This window comes from Parambassis ranga, chromosome 20 (assembly GCF_900634625.1).
Source record: "Parambassis ranga chromosome 20, fParRan2.1, whole genome shotgun sequence".
Taxonomy (NCBI): domain Eukaryota; kingdom Metazoa; phylum Chordata; class Actinopteri; family Ambassidae; genus Parambassis; species Parambassis ranga.
Genome location: NC_041040.1, coordinates 8,718,601 through 8,736,722, shown reverse-complemented (window position 1 = coordinate 8,736,722; position 18,122 = coordinate 8,718,601). Strand labels below are relative to the sequence as shown.

Sequence of the window (18,122 nt, the reverse complement as noted above, 5' to 3'; positions counted from 1 at the left end):
CCTGATTAGACAACATATGGGTCCATCAGCATCATTAGCTGCTTGGCCCATGTGTAATCTATGCACAAATGAACACATAAACAAACAAGAAAATACACATTTACACACCAGCACACACCAATAATGGAAACACCTGATGCCCTGACACCAGTTCATTCTCATTATCATCGACTCCCCCATTTACTGGCTGTGATTTGATTCAACACCTTCGCTTGCCAGTAGGCACAAATGTGTGTCTGTACACAGGCATACAATACTCTTGTATTAACGCTCTATACACTTCCTGTATCTCTCCATTGATACTGTATGTATAGAGAGTATTTACAAGCTTATATTCAATTCAATTCAGTTTTATTTATATAGCGCATTTTACAATCAGAAATTGTCTCAAAGCGCTTCACATAAACCCAGAGCGTGAGACCCAGAGCCTGAACCCCCTTAAGAGCACTGTGGCAAAGATAAACTCCCTTTAAGAGGAAGAAACCTTGAGCAGCACCCGTCTACTTAAGGAGGAACCATTCCTGCTGCCAGTCGGCCGGGTAGAGGAGGAGAAGAGGGAGACAGGACAGAGAAGATGAAGGAGAGAGACAAAGAGAGAGAGAGAGAGCAGCAAACATGATACAGTACAGAGCAAACATGACAAGCAAGATGAAACAGTGATTATATTATATGGATATCTATATATATATCGTCACTCCATAAGTAGTAATAGTAATTTAATATATAGGAAAAACATGTTAAAACACACATGCACATACACACACACACACAAACCTGCATAACCACAGAAATGAACCAAAATGGGAAACACACACTCATGCAATACACAGCCAGGCAAGCACACACAGCCGAGAGATAATCAGAGAGGTGAGAGGGCTAAAATTGAGCTGAGGTACACCGGGACCCGAACACCGTGGTCTTGTGTCACTTTAACCCTCTGGAACGATGGCGAGATAGTAAACAACGCTGGAGAGCTGCAGAAACACCTTCATTACTCTGCGTTAGTCGCTCCCTCTCATTGTTCACTACTGTTCTACAGTTTCCCAGTTCTAATCATTCCAACTTCTTCCCTCCTGCTCTGCGGTCCTCCCTCTCTTCTACCAGCTTTTTACAATTTGATCTGTAACTTCACAGTGTGGAACACTGCAGTGACAGCATCATTTATCTTCCCCCGCATCTTTAGGTACCTACACACACATGCACTAAAATCCTATAAACAGCTTACTGAGCTTGGAAAAAATAAACTTGACAAAAAGTTGGACGTCTACAGATGTCACTTAACTGATAAGTTAAATGTCTTGAAAGTTTATCTCAACAAAAAGGAAATGGCAAAATAAATTACTGTATTTAAAAAGTCACTTATTATTTTTCAATTTATTGTGTTGGATGTCCGAAATGAGGTGTGTGATAGCCTATTCCAAAACTGAATAATGACCTTTGAAATCAGCATCAAACTCTTTTTTTATGTTTTAAAAGACATCAGATGATCTAACCTTTTAAAAGCATTTCCCTCAAAATTAAACACAAAAAATGACAAATTTTCAACACAGTGTGGGAGGTAAATGGCAAGCATGATATACACTGCGATGAAAAACCGTTTCAGCTCCACTTGGCCTTAAAAAAAAAAAAAAAAAAAAAAAAAAAATCACAGAAGAAATTTTAATTAATTTGTTTATTTTAGATGTTTATAAACCGTAGCTCCCACGACACATAGCCCATTTAAGATACAAAACTCATTATCTGGGGTGCATAAGCGGCTACATCTCCTTACTGCAAATGAGAACAAATTTTATAATTGTTATGCAAAAGAATAACTTCATAATCACAGCCAGCTGCAAGTATGCTGATCTGCTTCTGTAATTAATAATGTAAACATGTAATAATAATAAAAGAAGCTGTAAATATACTGGAATAACCCCAAAAAGTGATATCATCACTATCAAATCCCCTTTCTGTTACAGTTAACAGTATAATGCAGTCCAAATGTAAATGTCCTCATGCAAACCAGCCTGAAAAACGCACGACTGTGGCTCATCTCAACTCCAAGAACCGCATTTCCTAATGTAATATTTATTGCAAACACGAAGCTGTTAGTGGACTGAATTAGATTAGTTCAGGTGTTTGTGATACTGCGATACTGTGTGTAATCATCTTGTCATGCAGGCGCCCCATAACTGACGAGAACAGGCAGAGAGCTGCAACTAGATTTGAACTTCCCAATGTTTATTTATGCCTCTATATGCATCAAAGAGAAACACCTGATGCTATAAGCTGTGGTTAAAAATTTAAAGGAGAAAGTGATCAAAAGGCATAGATGGGAAGTTGAAAGAGAGGAGCAAAAATAATGTAGCAGCTGGAACACATCAAGCTATGCCTGATATGATGCTATTAGGTTTAAGATATTCGATTACAGCAGAAAATAGCAAACAGGGTCATTGGTGAATTTGTTTTTTAAACAGACTAGCAGGAGATTTACAGGTCATCTTGACAACTAGATCTTCAAATATTCAGCAGCTAAATATTCTTAGTAATGCAAGATATTGGGAGTGACCATGATTATACAAGTAAGCATTAAAGCGATAGCAGACCCGAACATCATGAGCTTTTGCATTGGTATGTTAATTGTATGTAGCGTACGGATGCAAGTACACACAAAGCAGCACCTTACGCTCAGAATTCTGCAAATGTACAAAAACCTGTTTGTGACATCTTACGAATGGCTTTGAAATGCTTTTGAGAGACATTGAATAGCTGGAGATAACCATTCCAAACAGCTTGAAAGGAGCCCTGCACAGCAAGTGGGGTGAGGTTTAATCCACAGGCTGCTGGTGGTTGATTGAGTACACAGCTCAAAGAGAGACAGCCAAGAGGACATGGAGTTTTTCTTTTCTTTCTCAACCGACTCTGTCCTCTGTGGAGCTGGTGTGAGACTGTGTGTACATAGATGAACAAATGTTGTTTATGGGATCAGGAAGCAGAGCTCGTGTTCTGTACCAACAGCATACTATCACACAACAGACAGCTGAATTAAAAAGTACAGCTGAAGTAGTGTGTTATCGTCTGTGTTTATGTATAAAGGTTGGATTTTATGTTCATCAAAAGATCTGACCACTCCTTTTTTGTTTGGTTTTGTTTAATCAAAGAGCTTAAAATGTGGCCAATTATGTTGCTTTTGGTGCATATTTTTAATTAATGAGTAAATTTCTCTGTGTTATCTGAAGGACAAATATCATGTAAATACACACACTTCGAATCGGTTTAGACAACTCTTACACAACACAAATCAGCTTAATAAATGCACGGTAAGTTGACGCATATGAAACAGACTGAATGACTGAGCGTCTCAGAGCACACACAAAAGTCGTCTGTCCTTCATTATCATCCAAGCAAGAAATATTTTATCGCCACAATCCGCTAAAGTCAACACACAAAAGACTCATACAAGTGGAGGAGTTGTTGCTATGGTGACTATCACAAGTTAGTGAGAATAAGCTGCAGAGAATGATAGGAGATGGGAGAAGCAACTTTGCTCAGAGCATTGTTTATAGTTGAGAGTATAGCACCTACTGTATAATCACATAGTGGTGACAAGACTCATTTTCACACACAAATCCGTCCTTACATTTATCTCAGTAGATAATATTATATGAATTGTGCTTTGGCTAACATACAATCACACACACACACATACTGTGAAGCTTAATATAATCATTTTGAATTATGCATAACACTTCTGTAAACACCATACTTAAGCGGGATAAAAAAGGAAACGCATATAATATGTATAAGCAGCATGTTGTTATATGCTCATAAATGGGAGTTAGGAAAGAGGAAGTAAAAAGTGCCTTTGCCTTGTTGGAGTGTGTGTGTACGCTGTTTTTACCTGAGACAGCCTGTAGCATTGCGCAGCACCTGGGATGTATGAAGGTGTAGCTTGCGGTCATCATGGTGGTTGGGGGAGGAGTCCCAATTGGAGTGCGGTATGATGACACTATTGGTGAGAACGGCCAATGCATCCTGAATGATTGGCATCTTCAGTGCATCACATGACGACAGGTTCCAAAGCACACCTGCAGATAAGGATGAGAGAGATTTTTTTAAAATATATATCACATTCAAACTTTATCTAACTAAAAAGGTAGATTATTAAAATAATAAAAGGAGTATTAATAAACACAGTGGTTAAACCTGTCTCTAAGTGAGATAGGGACAGAAACAATTTTAGGTTGTGCTGCATGTTGTCCTTGGTTGTAATGCACAGAAAGTAAAATGGATTAAATTATCCTGTAAATAATAATGAATTGGTTGTTATTTTAATTAAATAATACATAAGTCAATTATAGATAAATTTAAAAAGAAGTGGACCAACAGTAGATCCCTGTGGGGTTCCCAGTCAGTCATCACCAGGAAAATAACAGCAGTAGCTTAAAAGGCTTTAAACTGTAGCTCCCCTGCAGGTTGGTAAATGTACAGTAGTGTAAAATGAGCCATCTAGGATTCAACTTCAACCAAGACTGTTGCTGAAAGTAAAGTAACAAATTACTCCCACACGGAAAAAGAAAATGGGCTGACCGTTGAACTGCTGTTGTTCAGGGTGCACAAACACACCATCCGTATATACATTATGCTGAGATATACAGTCTATATATGCAGCTCCTATACTATGCAAGGATGCACTGAGACACCTGCAAGGACACATATTCAAATTCATGCTACTGTAAAGCTTAATCACATACAGTATGCGTTCACATGTACACACCCACACACACAATCGCACACAAACAGGCATTTTCTTTCTTCTTGTCAGATGGAATACCAGATGCCTCTTCCCAGACGGGTGACAGCACTAGCCTTGTTGGTCAGCTATGACACGCTCATGCACATGCGAACAGGGTTCGTCAGCATTTTTGCATTCTAAATATGTTTGTTAGTCCCTGCTGCTTCCGCTAATCATCCTTACCCAGAGGGCAGGAAACACAAAACAAATATAGCAACAAATAATACAGTACGGATATATGAAACAGAGATGAAAGACACAGGATAAAATAAGAAGAAATTAGAGCTGGAATACCCAATTTAAAGAGGTAGGAACACACTGAAGCAATAAAGAGGACAAACTATTAGAATTCTGCAGTGCTGATGGTCACCATCCCTTATGTATTTGATGTCAGCTCCAGATGTTGTCAGTCTGAGGTGACAGATGTGATTCATTTGGGCAGTTTTTTTGATAAAATGCTGGGATTAATAAAAGTCTCGGGGGGGACAGAAAATGAAATTAACACAATATGAGCAGAATTTGTGATATATCTTTCCAGATGCCAAACCCTCACAGAAACAGAAGCAATGGATTTGGATTAAGTCTCACTTTACTAAAAACACTACTGGAGGCACTGGGTGTTGACTAGCAGCCAGTTGTGCGATGCCAAAAGCAATGCCACTATTGATGTCTAACAGTACACTGCACTATTGTCAGTCATTTCCCAGACAAAAGGATGGGCAGGAAAGCAAGCCAAGAAAAAGGAAGGACAGGGGGAAACAGAATAACATTAATGATCAGAGGAAGTCACAGAAGGAGGATAAAAACAGAAACTGGCAGACTGAAGAAAAAAGGGCTAATTCTGGTAATTAAACTTATATTTATTTATTAATATTCAAGACTGTTCCCGGAGAAAAACAACTAACAATTAATTATATGAAAAAAGAGAAATATTGATTTTTTTAAAAAACAACAAAACTAATGTAAAAATGTGTGAGAAGTTGAAAAATAAAATGAAGGTGAGAGAAAGAGGATGAACAAGGACAGCAATGTGTGTGAGAGAGAGTTTTATAGGACAAGAAGAGGAGGGTGATAATAACGCCATGACCTTGTATGCTGCTTGGCAGCAATCAAGTGCTTGCACTGAGGCTGTGTGTGAGCATGGCAACATTCGCCTTCACGTTCTCTAATCAGCCTCTTGTTTCACATGCAGTCTCACTTTGCTTTCTGTGTCTTTGTGCTCATTCTTTTCAAACTGAAGAACCACACTTAAAGCCAAAAGATCCACATACATATCAGGAATTAACTCCTAAATCTCAGTCTCCTCTCGTCTGCCTCTCCAGTGGTGACCGTTGACAGTATATGATTGCAATCATGTTAAAACCGTGTTGTCTGATGAGCTGACAGTCTGCTGGCTTGCAACACAATAGCCACTCAGCTGCCTTTCTTTATCTGTGCTAAGGCCAATAAATATCAACAAAGATAAACGTAAACACATGTACACCGAACGTAGACAATGAGGTTATGATGCTTGTGTCTTTTTTAAGACAATAATGGAAAAAAAGACTGAACAGAAGAAAGAAAAAACATATAAAAGGGACAGACTGCTTAGTCTTTCTGGGGCAAGGACATTGTGTCTGCTGTTGTCCAATATTCTGCAGAATCAAGACTGACACACATGAACCGACACACACACTTGCCTGCTCTAGAAACATAGATCTGTAATGCTTGGCTAAACCCAGGCTCCTTATGGGAATAACATCAGGTGACCAACAGACTATGACATCATTTTGGAGCCTCTGTGTGTCCATGCTTTCCATTGCCTTGTCTTTATCTCTTTGTTTCCCTTCTCTGACTGGTTCCCTTCAGACGCTGTGATGGACAGTTTCCCTAGGAGCTGGGTGGTTTGGGGGAAACGGGGAGATGATTGCATGAATTCATGAATAAATGAGCTTGTGACTTGTAAGGGGAGAGTGAGACCTGTTAGGCCTCAAGTGGCGATGTTTTATTAAACAGCCTTCATCTGTGCAGCTCACTGTGAATTAGTTAGCCATCGGGTCAGAACCTAGTGATGAGTAAAGCCAGAGATGACAAATTACACAAGCAATGTCTACAAAAATCTGTAAATGAGAAAATTTTACTATATATATACACACACTGATTCTGGATAACATTTCAGGTGACAGCAGGTTAACAATTACTGACTCAACCCTTGGGTCACACAGCTTTTGCTCTGGCAGTAGGTTGTTGGAAGACATTTGTCAGCACAAGGTAGCATCCTGTGCAGTGGATAAACTGCCACTGCCAGTAGTGCAGGTTTCATTCCACAGCAGCAGGACCTCCCACAGTGAAAATGCTGCAATGACATTTCTGCAGGACACTACCAATTTTACAGCCATATGTGGGGCATGAAGATTCGGACAACCCCACAGTGTTTCATGCTTTGACGTGCTAGGAAATGAAGGACTGTCTGTGAAGATTGAATGTCAAATAATTGGCAGAGTTTATTTTAAAATGATAAGGAATTTTGTGAATAGAGGTTTCTTTAGCAACTACACATCAGCTTAGCAACCATTTTAGATCAACTGCAGACATGGTCCACTGCACCAAGGTGAGTCCGTGAGTAAGGATAGCATCTCCCATTGACACTCAAAGCCTCTGCATCGACCAGACTTTGACTGACAGGCCCGGAAGCCTTCACTTCATTCTATCTACCTCATGGTGAGACCTGGGAAACCAATAAAGCTTGTCTAAATTTAAACTTCAGAACCAATAGGGAGATAGAGGGTATATTGTTAAGGCAAGGTTTTTCCGGTCACCAGAAGAAAAAGAGAGGAAAAAAAAATACGCCCTGCCTCATTTCCTCAAACCTGCACATATTCTTTAATCACAGAGAAGAAAGTGCTTTGATGAAGCTGACAACACAGACACAGTAATGAGGAGGCTGATTTGTAAGGACTCCAGTACAGCCACTTTTTTGATAGCTGTGTCCACTGGTGTCATCAAAATGTGACAAAGCCCCTTTAACTTGAACAAAACTGTGTCCAGTGTTATATCAGGCCCAGAGACGTTACAAGCATTAAGAAATACACCACAACAACGTGCACATCCACACTAAATGACAGAACCCAAGCAAAACATTGCCCACAGCGTGATGCTGCCTCGTCCTGTTGCCATCCCTTCACAAGGAAATGATCCAGTCAATAAGTCATCACAATAAGGCCCTTGCCAAAGTCACACAGATACTACTCATTTTTCCTGCTTGTAACACATCAATGTTTCACTTTGGGCCAAACACATCCCTGCGACCGCTGCCATTGTACCAAGATAATCCATGTTATTTAGTACATCTGTCAATGGCTTTAATGTTGTGGCTGTAATTTGGCAGGGCAATAGATCCGATACCTTGCAGCTACAACAGGGCAAATAGCTAACAATGTGTATTTATAACACACATTAGCCTATTGTTATGGTGTCTGTAATACTGGTCTCAGAAAGGGGTTCGAACTCATTTACACAGAGTCATCTGGTAGCACCTCATCATAGCAACATAACAAAGAAATAATCTCACCACATGGGAATGGAATCGCTGCAGTAAATTGGACATTTTGATTTAAAACTTCATTGAATTGGCAGAATTTTCAGAAATAACTGATTGTACTCATCCTCTCTGTGGGAACACTTAAAACACAGACCTAATTGAATAACTGAGTAATTATGGAACAGTGGTGAATTACAGCACCAGCAGGGTGTTCCACCAGGCAAATGGAAGCATTCTAAATGTAGAGTTCAATGTAGAGTAAACAGACAACAACGTAGAGTCATGCATGACACTGAATCATGCTGCCAGCAGCAGGGGGAGAGCCAGAGAAGGGCAAAGACAGGAAGAGTCGGGGAAAGAGAGAGGGGGAGATAGAATTTCACAGTGCGTGTCTGGTTTGTGTGAGATGACTATTTATAAAACTCATAGCTCAAAATATGATGCAGTATGACTTGCGGTGATTTTAATTCATTTGTTAATCTGCTTACAGACCACACACACACACACAGACTCCATCTCCAGGCTGTATTTTTTGATCTCTTAGTCTTTCCAACACTTTAGAGATATTCTTCAAGGTGCCAGGCTGTCTGGTGGTGAAAATTCTCCACTGACGTAGAGTAATGGAGAAGATGGGAACTGCTCAATCCTTCTTCAGTCCATGCCAGACTGTCAGTTGGTGGTAGGCAATGGTCATGAGTCATGCTCTGCAGAGATCCACTGTCTATACTTACATGCCCAGGAACGTCATCAGTTTTAGTCTGTAGTTAGGGGTATTCTGTCATCGTTCTGACAGTTTGTTGCTAATTTTTGACATGAGGAGGTTCCTTCCTGTTTACCTACTGCCACTGACACAGCCAGGAAAATCCTAGTGCTACTGAGTTTAATTCAGATAAAAGTACCAGTCAAAGTGTTTCTGTGGGAGGACTGAGCTTCTGTTTTGCACACGCCCCCGTGTAAAAGATTGACGATTGCCTGCTGCAGTTTAGCTGCTGTTTTTAAAGGAAAAGTGTGACAGCTGTGATCACTGACATGTATACGTTGAGGTGAAGACACACCAAACCCACATTAGAGAACAGGCAGCCACAACGGCCAACTGCAGCACTGCCCTGATGTCATCTGAGTTGAGGCCATAAAGATACACTTGAGTAAACTGCAATGACTACTGCTACTGCTATAAGACTGTTTTTTTTTAAATGGACAGTGATGATGGAAATAACAACACCACCCATTGTTGGAACCTAACCATCCATTTAGTAATTTATCCTTCCTCGCTGTTTTTCATTCCCATTTTCCTGATCATCAGTCTCCCATTTGTTGTTAAACCTTTCCCTCCAAACTTTCTGCTGCTTGTGTTGCACCATCCATAATACCAATAATTTAAAAAGCAGCGCCCTCTCCTCAACATGTCTTCATCTCTGCATGTTCCTCTGCTCTGTCTCCATCACTCTCCAATGGGATGTTATCAATATACGAGGGGTATGTAAAGGGCTAGACAAAAGTCAGCAGTGGCTTGCTCGCTGGCTGTCATTGTTGTGATCCAGCAAGTCCCCCTCAGAGAGCAAGTGACCTATGGGAATGCATGCGAGGATGGATGTGCGTGTGCTTCAAGATGAGCCTTATCCCGCTGAGGAACAATGGGGTCAGAGGTCAAATTGAGCATGAGTGGGGGCCCACTGACTTTATCTCAGTATTCAGCGAGGTGCTTTGTGTGGTTTTGTGTATTTTTGCTAGAATGTATGTGTGTGTGTCTATAAGTGAATGAGTGTACTTTATCTTTGAAAATGTCCAATTCATTTGTATGAGCTTGCACATGTCTCTCTTATCTCACTGCTAACCTGGTGTAGCAAAGAGGGCAAAGACAGAGAAACAACGGTGATACAAGTGCTGATACTGCTCAATGTGATGCAAGACGCTGAAAACCTGGATACATGGATAACAGAAATAAAAAAGACAGAGGAGAGAAAACAAAAGAACTCAGAGAAAAAGGGAGAAAGTGAATGGCTCACACCTGTCGGGGAGAAAGGCTGATTGGAACTTCAGCTAGAATTCACTTATCGCAGTTCACAGCTCACACGTTTATTAATATAAATCATTACTAGCTCTTATTTGCTTTTACTGTGCATGAGACACTGATTATTAATTGCTGAATTTAATAAGCAACAGAGATTTGAACCTTTACAGACTCAATCCTGTGGCACATATGCACATAAAAAAATTCTCACACAGAGACATGCCCACCATGGTGCATCAATAATGTCCTGAGTCTGCAACACTAATGTCCTGCTCCACACTGACATTACATATATGCTTGCAATGGTGTTTGTGTGTTACTGTGAGTATCTGTATGTCCTTGTTGGGCAGAGAGGGATGCAGTGATGTGTTTGCATTTGCAAACTCTCTTTTAGAATATTTAATATAGGCATATTGCAAAAATACTTCAGGAGATCAAATTCTATCAAGCCCTTGTAAAGTGCGAGCTTACATTGCAGCGTGTGGGTGTTCAAATTTAATCTACAGTATACGTCCTTTGCCTAAGATGTGTGCGTGTGTGCACTGATGCAATGTGTGTGTATGTGTCTCAGCTACACTGGTTCAACTTTATCGTTTATGCCCTCAAGGTTTAAACAAGATTGACCAACAACTGTACAACACTACACTTTATGGTGGGAAGTGGTTTATAAATTGGACACTTTTTTGTAACTGCACACTAACAAAAAAAAAAACGCAGAAAAAACAGTATTACAATTATAAGAGAGAGGACCCGTAACAAAACACCAAAGGATAAATGAAACATTGTTAGCTGACTCACTGCCTCCTCTGCATTCTTTCTCCATGCCATGCCTTAGAGTCATATTAGTCTATTGAGGAGAACTGTGATTGATTATTAAATAGAATAATACAATTCAGGTGGAATGTTAAATTGTTCGGCATCTAAAGCAGCTTAAGATGAACAGCCTTGGTTTGTGCTGTGCGAATAGTAACATTTTCTAAGGAATAGCCAAAACTAGGGCTGAATTGTTTTTTGCCTGTGCCTATATTGGTTTGTGTGTGTGTGTGTGTGTGCATGTGAATAGGTGCTACAGACTCAAAATGTTTGGAATTTACCAAATCTGCAAAATTTAAATGAAAAGTCAGAAGGTTCATCTGACTCTTTAAAGATAGAAAAGTTGCATAAAAAGAAGAGAAACCAACATTAAAATAAACAAAATGAGGTGAAAAAGATTACAATTTTTCTAGTTGCCAGGAAGTGATCTCTCTGAAATATTTACCTGATTTGGTGTAGTTGCTTATAGAACGAGAACAACTTAACAGATCCTTGCATCCCCACATATCAAATTCCATCCACACATTCACATACACATTACACACACTATTATAACCTCTCCCGAGGCCACAGACTTAAGAGTCATGCTGGAAGATAACGGTGCTAGAAGGTAAAATAGATAATCTACCTGTGACCAGCTCTCTGATTTCCACATCTCCGGTCTTCCTCAGCAGGCGGACTAATGCAGGAATCCCCCCGCAGTTCTTCAGGGTCACTTTGTTCTCATCGTTGGCCTTGCCATACACCAGGTTCCTTAAGGCTCCGCAGGCGCTGCGGTGCACCTCGCTCATCCTGTGGTCCAGTAGGTCAACCAGCAGCTGGATGCCTCCCTGTCTACGGATCTGAGATTCAATGAAACTGAATCAATCAAAAAGCACTTATTCAGTGTTACAAACAAGAAAGTGTCCTTTCATCAATATGTAATAGGTATCACATATTCACACTGATGCACACTTGTGCAGACTTTCCTCTCTGAAACAGAAAGGAGGAAGGTGCCATCAGAAACATTGGAGCTGGTCAATAACTGTTGTATTTGTCAATGCAGGTAGTCACTGCAATGTGTGTACAGTATATAGTGTGTGGAGATGTGTGCAGCCTCCAGTATCTGCCAGTTATGCCAATCAGATTAACAACCCAATGTGGGCTAATTAAAATACTATGACACAGCTAATGAATGTGCTTTTGCAAAAAATGACACTTAATTACACTGATGAAAGAAGAGAAAGAGCTTATACTCACACAAAAATACAACATTTTCCAGCCTGCATGTCCTCCTGCTGTACTGTCTGTCTCCCTCAGTGCTTCTAAATATTGCCTATTTTTATATATCTGCTTCCTAATTATCTGACTCCAGTTAAACAGCTCACTACTGGATTATCTCTTTACAGCTGAAATTTCTAGCTTTTGCTAGAATGGGTGGGAGGACACAACTGATTCTTAAAATACATAATAATGTAACAATAAGTGGAAAATTGTAGACCATCACAATTCACATGTACCTAATTTTACCATTTAATGCAGGATAATGATGCACTGTACCTAAAGCTTTGAAAAGGGCTTTCATGAGAACAAGTAGGAAATAGGTCTGTGGTCTCATCATCCATATCTCAAAATAGTATCGGCAGGCTAGAAAGTGATTTACATGACACACCAAACTGCGTGTTACACAGCACTTTTAAAGGGTAGCAAGTAATTGGATGACCCATCTCCTGGTCACCATTTATTTCCAGCTAACTCAAACCAATACATCACAGAAGAAGAACAAGTCAAGCAAGATGAGGATCTTTGAAGTCTAGCAAGTAGTAGTTTTTCTTTATGAAATCAATTAATAAACCTCATTCCATATTCCGCAGTCTATACGTCAACACCGAGTTCCCAACTGTATTCACCCTCAAAGAGGTTTTCATCTAACCTCAAACTTAAGCTGAGTCAACCAGAAACCAGCTACTGAGTGCAGCTGGTTATAAACTCATGCATGCACAAAAGAGAGGGAAATAAACAAGCCAATCAGTGCAGATTTATGATTATATCCTGATTCTGTGAGAGGACGAAGCAGTCAGACCTATTAGCCCAGTAGGGATCACAATGAGGGCATTCTGGCGTTTCATGTAATGCCTTCCCCCCATGGTGCTGCACATATTGCCTTTTCCCTATGGTGCTACACTACTATACTGCTGGTGCCGTTTGAACCCTCCCACATTGCTTCTCCTCTGCAGGGATCTTCATCGGCCTTAGGGGGGCAAAGAGCTTAAATCAGCCTGTGTTTGGTCCAGTCAACAGGGGTGTAGCACTAATCACTAGACACAGGCCGCTGTGATCAACAGGAGACTAGTATGAACATGGATAGAGCATCTGAGACAGAAACACAGAGACAGGCAGAGAGAGAGAGAGGAAGAGAGACTGTCTTTCACACCTCCACTTTTATTTAATCTCTTGAGTTCAGCACAGACTTACTCAGCCAGATAACTCAGGTTTTTCACAGTTAACTGAGTAATCAGACGTCTCGAAACCCTCTTATTTTTTCTCTACGTGTTCTCCCTCTGTATAGAAAACAAATCTTTCTGTCTGTTTTTCTCACTGTGCAGCAACAGATGGATGGACACAGATGAAGTTGACAAACTAAAGCTCCAGAAACAAACTTTCAAGACTTTTTCCTGTGATTATCTCTGGCACTCATTGTTCAGTCCTCTGTTGAATCCTCCACCTTTTGGCAAGAACACAGTTGCAGGTAAAGTTTGCAAATGCAAAAGGAGAAAGAACAAGGAAGAGAGACAGAGTGAGAGAGAAGAGAAAAAGCTTAAGAAAGTGATGGAGGACAGGAAAAGGATGCAGGGTGTTTCATGACACAGCAGGAGTTTATCGAGCAAAATGACTTTGCTTATCTATTCAATTAAAATGGATTAAGGAATGCAATGAATGGCAAACTAACCTTGCTTGATTGGCCACACAATTTCCTCAGCCTGATTTCCTCCCCCCTCATGCCCTCCTGTCCTCACCTCTGCTCCTCTCCTCATCCTCCTCCTCACCCTTCCCTTCTCCCTGGTACTGATCTCTGCACCTCACCCAGCTCTCTCTGTGCGTTTGTGTCACAGTTAATCTGTTATTCTATGAAAGCCGTGGTGCTATTACTTTGTATTGCCTCTAAGCTACCTACAAGGCTTGCCAATACCTCTGCACCTATTCCTCTATTCCATGTAAAAAAGATTAGAAGCGCAGATTGATTTGTCTTTGTCTCCTACTGTTCCGTGGCGGCCACGGCTATTGGTAACCCATAGCGACAGTATTGCCGTGGTAACAGTTAGCAGTGGTGACAGCAGGGATTGTGGGAATCAGAGGTGCTGCTGGCATAAAAGCTGGCAGCAGGATATACGGGTGACACATACCTGGGATGATGGCATGTGAAGCTTAACAAGTGGGTATGAGTCACCACATATGGAACATCAACACTAATCAGCAGCACACTGCGGACAGTTTACTGCTTACATACGAGTGTGGCGACAGAGTCAAGATGTGTCTCACCTTTCAGCCTTCTGTAAATGTACACACACACAACCATCCAAGCGCACATGCAAGGGCTTTTGTTTTTGCCTGACACTTAGCCTGGGGCTAACTGCATTTTAGAGCTGTTCAACCTTCGGCTAATTGAGTTCTTGGCCCTAGGCTAACGTCTTCCTCCTGAGTATTCAAAACTGGGGCGAACAAGGCATTAACCTATGGCTACCTAAAACTGTTCTAAGGATGGGACACAGCTAATTCTGGCAAAACTATTAACAGTAAGATGCACAGCTGTGACAAACCTGCCTTCATAAATAAAGAAAAACAAAGCCCAATGCCCTTCATAGCAAGATTTGCTCAACAATACCAACATATATATGTGGAAACAGGCCACATATCACCTGTAAATTCCCCTCTGTCCTGATTGGTCAGGAGAACGAAGACCCTCAGCAGTGAAAGTTTATATTGGATGCAAAAATTATCATAAACCTATGGGTGGGTCAACATTCGCTCAGCATGTTGCTGCCAGTAGATGGTGCAACATTTACATGGTTGACAGTGGGGAAAAATTCTGCAATACTCAAACGTTTATTAGGTGATCATCAGTGTTGAAAATTATATACATTACATTACATTACAAAGCACAGTATGCACCATGTGAAGAGGTACAGAAGCACACACTGTGGCTGCTGTGTTAAAATAATTTTATAAAATCTGATTAATTATCTCTATCTAGCTATCAATCTTTCCATTTTTGCTGCATCTTACATACTAACTTTTGAGCAGTTACTGTTTTTATAGCATTCCTAAACATTCGCCTCTCTTCTAGTCCTCATATTTTGTAACTTATGTGGAAATAGGAAAGAAAAAAACTGGGAAATTAAAGTAACTGATATGTTTAACTGAAAGTGAGGAGGTGGGGTGTGGGTTTGAGAGTTTGAACGAACACGAAGCTGGGGGGCATGCTGAATAAATGGTTATTGACACAAAATGAATTCCTGGATGTAACTGAACTTTACTACCTAAGGGGGATGCATAAGCTGTTGTGTGTGTGCGGTATGTATGAGTTAATGCAGGCAGGCATGTGTGTATATGGAGGAAACGACAGTGTGTGTGTGTGTGTGTGTGTGTGCGTGTCTCAACTAGCTATAAATGATGCCGTCTGCCAGGCTGTCTCTGAGGTCAAAGCCACAGCCAGGTCTCCATCTGCCCTGATACACACAGACACACACACACACCCCTCTCTCTCTCTCTCTGTATATGTGATTGGACAGGAGCATATGTGAAAGCAGAAAACACATGACCTTAAAGTTCTCACACTCAACCAACTACATGTGTACTTCTAAAGTCCACACCATGGATGTCATCCATCCACCACAGATAAATTGTTGCCCTAATGATCCCACAAAACTCCCCACAATCACATCATTCTTGTTACCTGATCCAAAAACAATATACTACTGTTTTTTTTCTTTAAAATTTTCTCTCCTCCTTCTTTTGCTGTGTCTCTCTTTCCCTCTGTCTCTCATTTGTTTCTATTCTGCTCTCTCCCTCATCTCTTTAGCGATGAATAGCAGCCATGCTGTGGCTGTTTTTAGCTGTTCAGTGTGTCCCCTGCCATCTGTGTCTGTCTGTCTGTCTTGACTGAAAATATGAGAAAGATGTTTTGATCAGCGCTCATAACAAATAGTCACCTACATTCCTAACATATGCAATATAATGACCCAACTTAATGTTTTATGAAAGCAATACACCAATTAAATCTGTGACTCACAAAGAAGCTGCTCTGACACAAGACAAAATGATTATTTATTACAGGAACCTATTCGATGTGAATAAAGACAAATCAGAAACTGACTATTCAATGTGTTGAAAACGTAGCTTCACTAATGTCAGGTTAAATTACCTGCCATGCTTTCACAATTGCCATCATTTAGTTTGACTTGCGGTAATTATTATTTCTGAAAGAGCGGCTGTCACATTCTCAACTGCATCTCTGAATTTGGAAGCAGGGGCACTGGTTAGCAAATGATGAATATAAATATATATATATGAATAACCATTAAAAGCTGTGCCTCTCTGTGATCAGTGGGTGCCTACAGAAGCCAAGGCATTTGCTCAAGACACAGCTGTGCTACTCAAATGAGGAACAGAGATGCAGCACCACAAAAACTAAGACATGTCACCCCTAAAAGTAATCAGGACACAGAGGAGCTCCTTGTCCTTTAGGCTGCTAGGTTTAGGCAAAATGCAAAAAAAAGTGATTCGTTTTTTATAATCTTCCATGATGTCTGCTTAGTTATAAATCCCAGGGTAATAAAGGTGTCACCAGCTGTCAGTGAAATGCATATTCAACTACTGCTGTCAGTTTTTGTTAAATAGGGAGTTCTACAGATACACACATAGCAGAGGTGACTGTTCTAAAGTATTATACAGCTCTTGTTACAGCCATGTTTGAAGTCAATACCTTTTGTGGGATTTGGATAATTGAACATTAAAAGTTATCACTTAGCCTTCATGTAGTTGTCTGCTACCTCAGTCTCAGGGGGCTTATCACTCGAGGACAAGGTGGCAGTTGTATGGGAAGATGCTCCTTCTTACAGAATGGTAAAGCAGTGGGCTGTAAGGCTTAAACAGGAGCCTGCCAGATAGTCACCGCACATGAAACCACAGACCAGATCCATGACAAGAGACCGGGCTCCACCACTTCAACAAGGGACAAATGAACAACTGTAACTGTGGAAACACCCTAAATTTCCAGCTGTCATGGAAACCAAAGAGTGAAATCTGTAAGTAAGGTGATGTCCATTTTCTGGGATGGGGAAGATCCCGCAGCAACCTCCACTGTGTCGATGGCTGCCATTCAGGAATGTGAGATTGAATTTATCCTATCTCTCTGTGTACTACTTCTTCCTCAAGATTACAAGAAGTGCTTATGGATGTCTTTACTGATGTACACCAGAAGGAGCAGAAGGCCTGAGATGACCTCCATCACAAACATATGCTTTAATACTACTACTCAGATAGAACTTGGCATCTATGCACCACTTGATTCTGCAAAATGTAACATCATTAGGATAGCAAGTGGCATCTCATGCATACTTATAACAATGCACACACTGGTAAGTGTTTAACAGCAGGGGCTCATCTTGCTCTTCAAGTGCTTTTTTCCAGAAAGGGTTCAGAATAAATGATATTCTTATTTACCATAACAAAACACATTTGTTTTCAAAGTATAAAAGAGCTTTACATTGTCTTGCTTCATTATAGAAAACAGATCTTTAACCAGATTAATATCCCATATCCAGCTTAGTGATCACCCATCAAGTTTGTTTTTCATTTGAGACTATCTGAGAAATACCACCAAATGCACATTTCTGTGTGTCTCATTCCATTATCATACTCATCCTGCACTGTTGGCATTTGTGAATATGTGTACCTTTATTTGATATGTGATCTGAATCGTTCCATTTGGCCAGCTGATAACTCTTTTTGCGTAAATAGTG

The 18,122-nt window shown here is 40.5% G+C and overlaps 1 protein-coding gene across 1 annotated transcript in view; it reads right to left on the bottom strand.

The window, feature by feature from the left end:
• The window catches only part of ctnnd2a (catenin (cadherin-associated protein), delta 2a), a 156,188-nt gene that overhangs the window by 41,197 nt on the left and 96,869 nt on the right, over positions 1-18,122 (bottom strand). Inside the window, exons 10-11 of the mRNA XM_028432856.1 lie at positions 11,750-11,963; positions 3,884-4,070 (exon numbers count right to left, since the gene is read on the bottom strand). Coding sequence (XP_028288657.1) covers positions 3,884-4,070; positions 11,750-11,963 — 401 coding nt within the window. The remainder of the gene's footprint in view (positions 1-3,883; positions 4,071-11,749; positions 11,964-18,122) is intronic.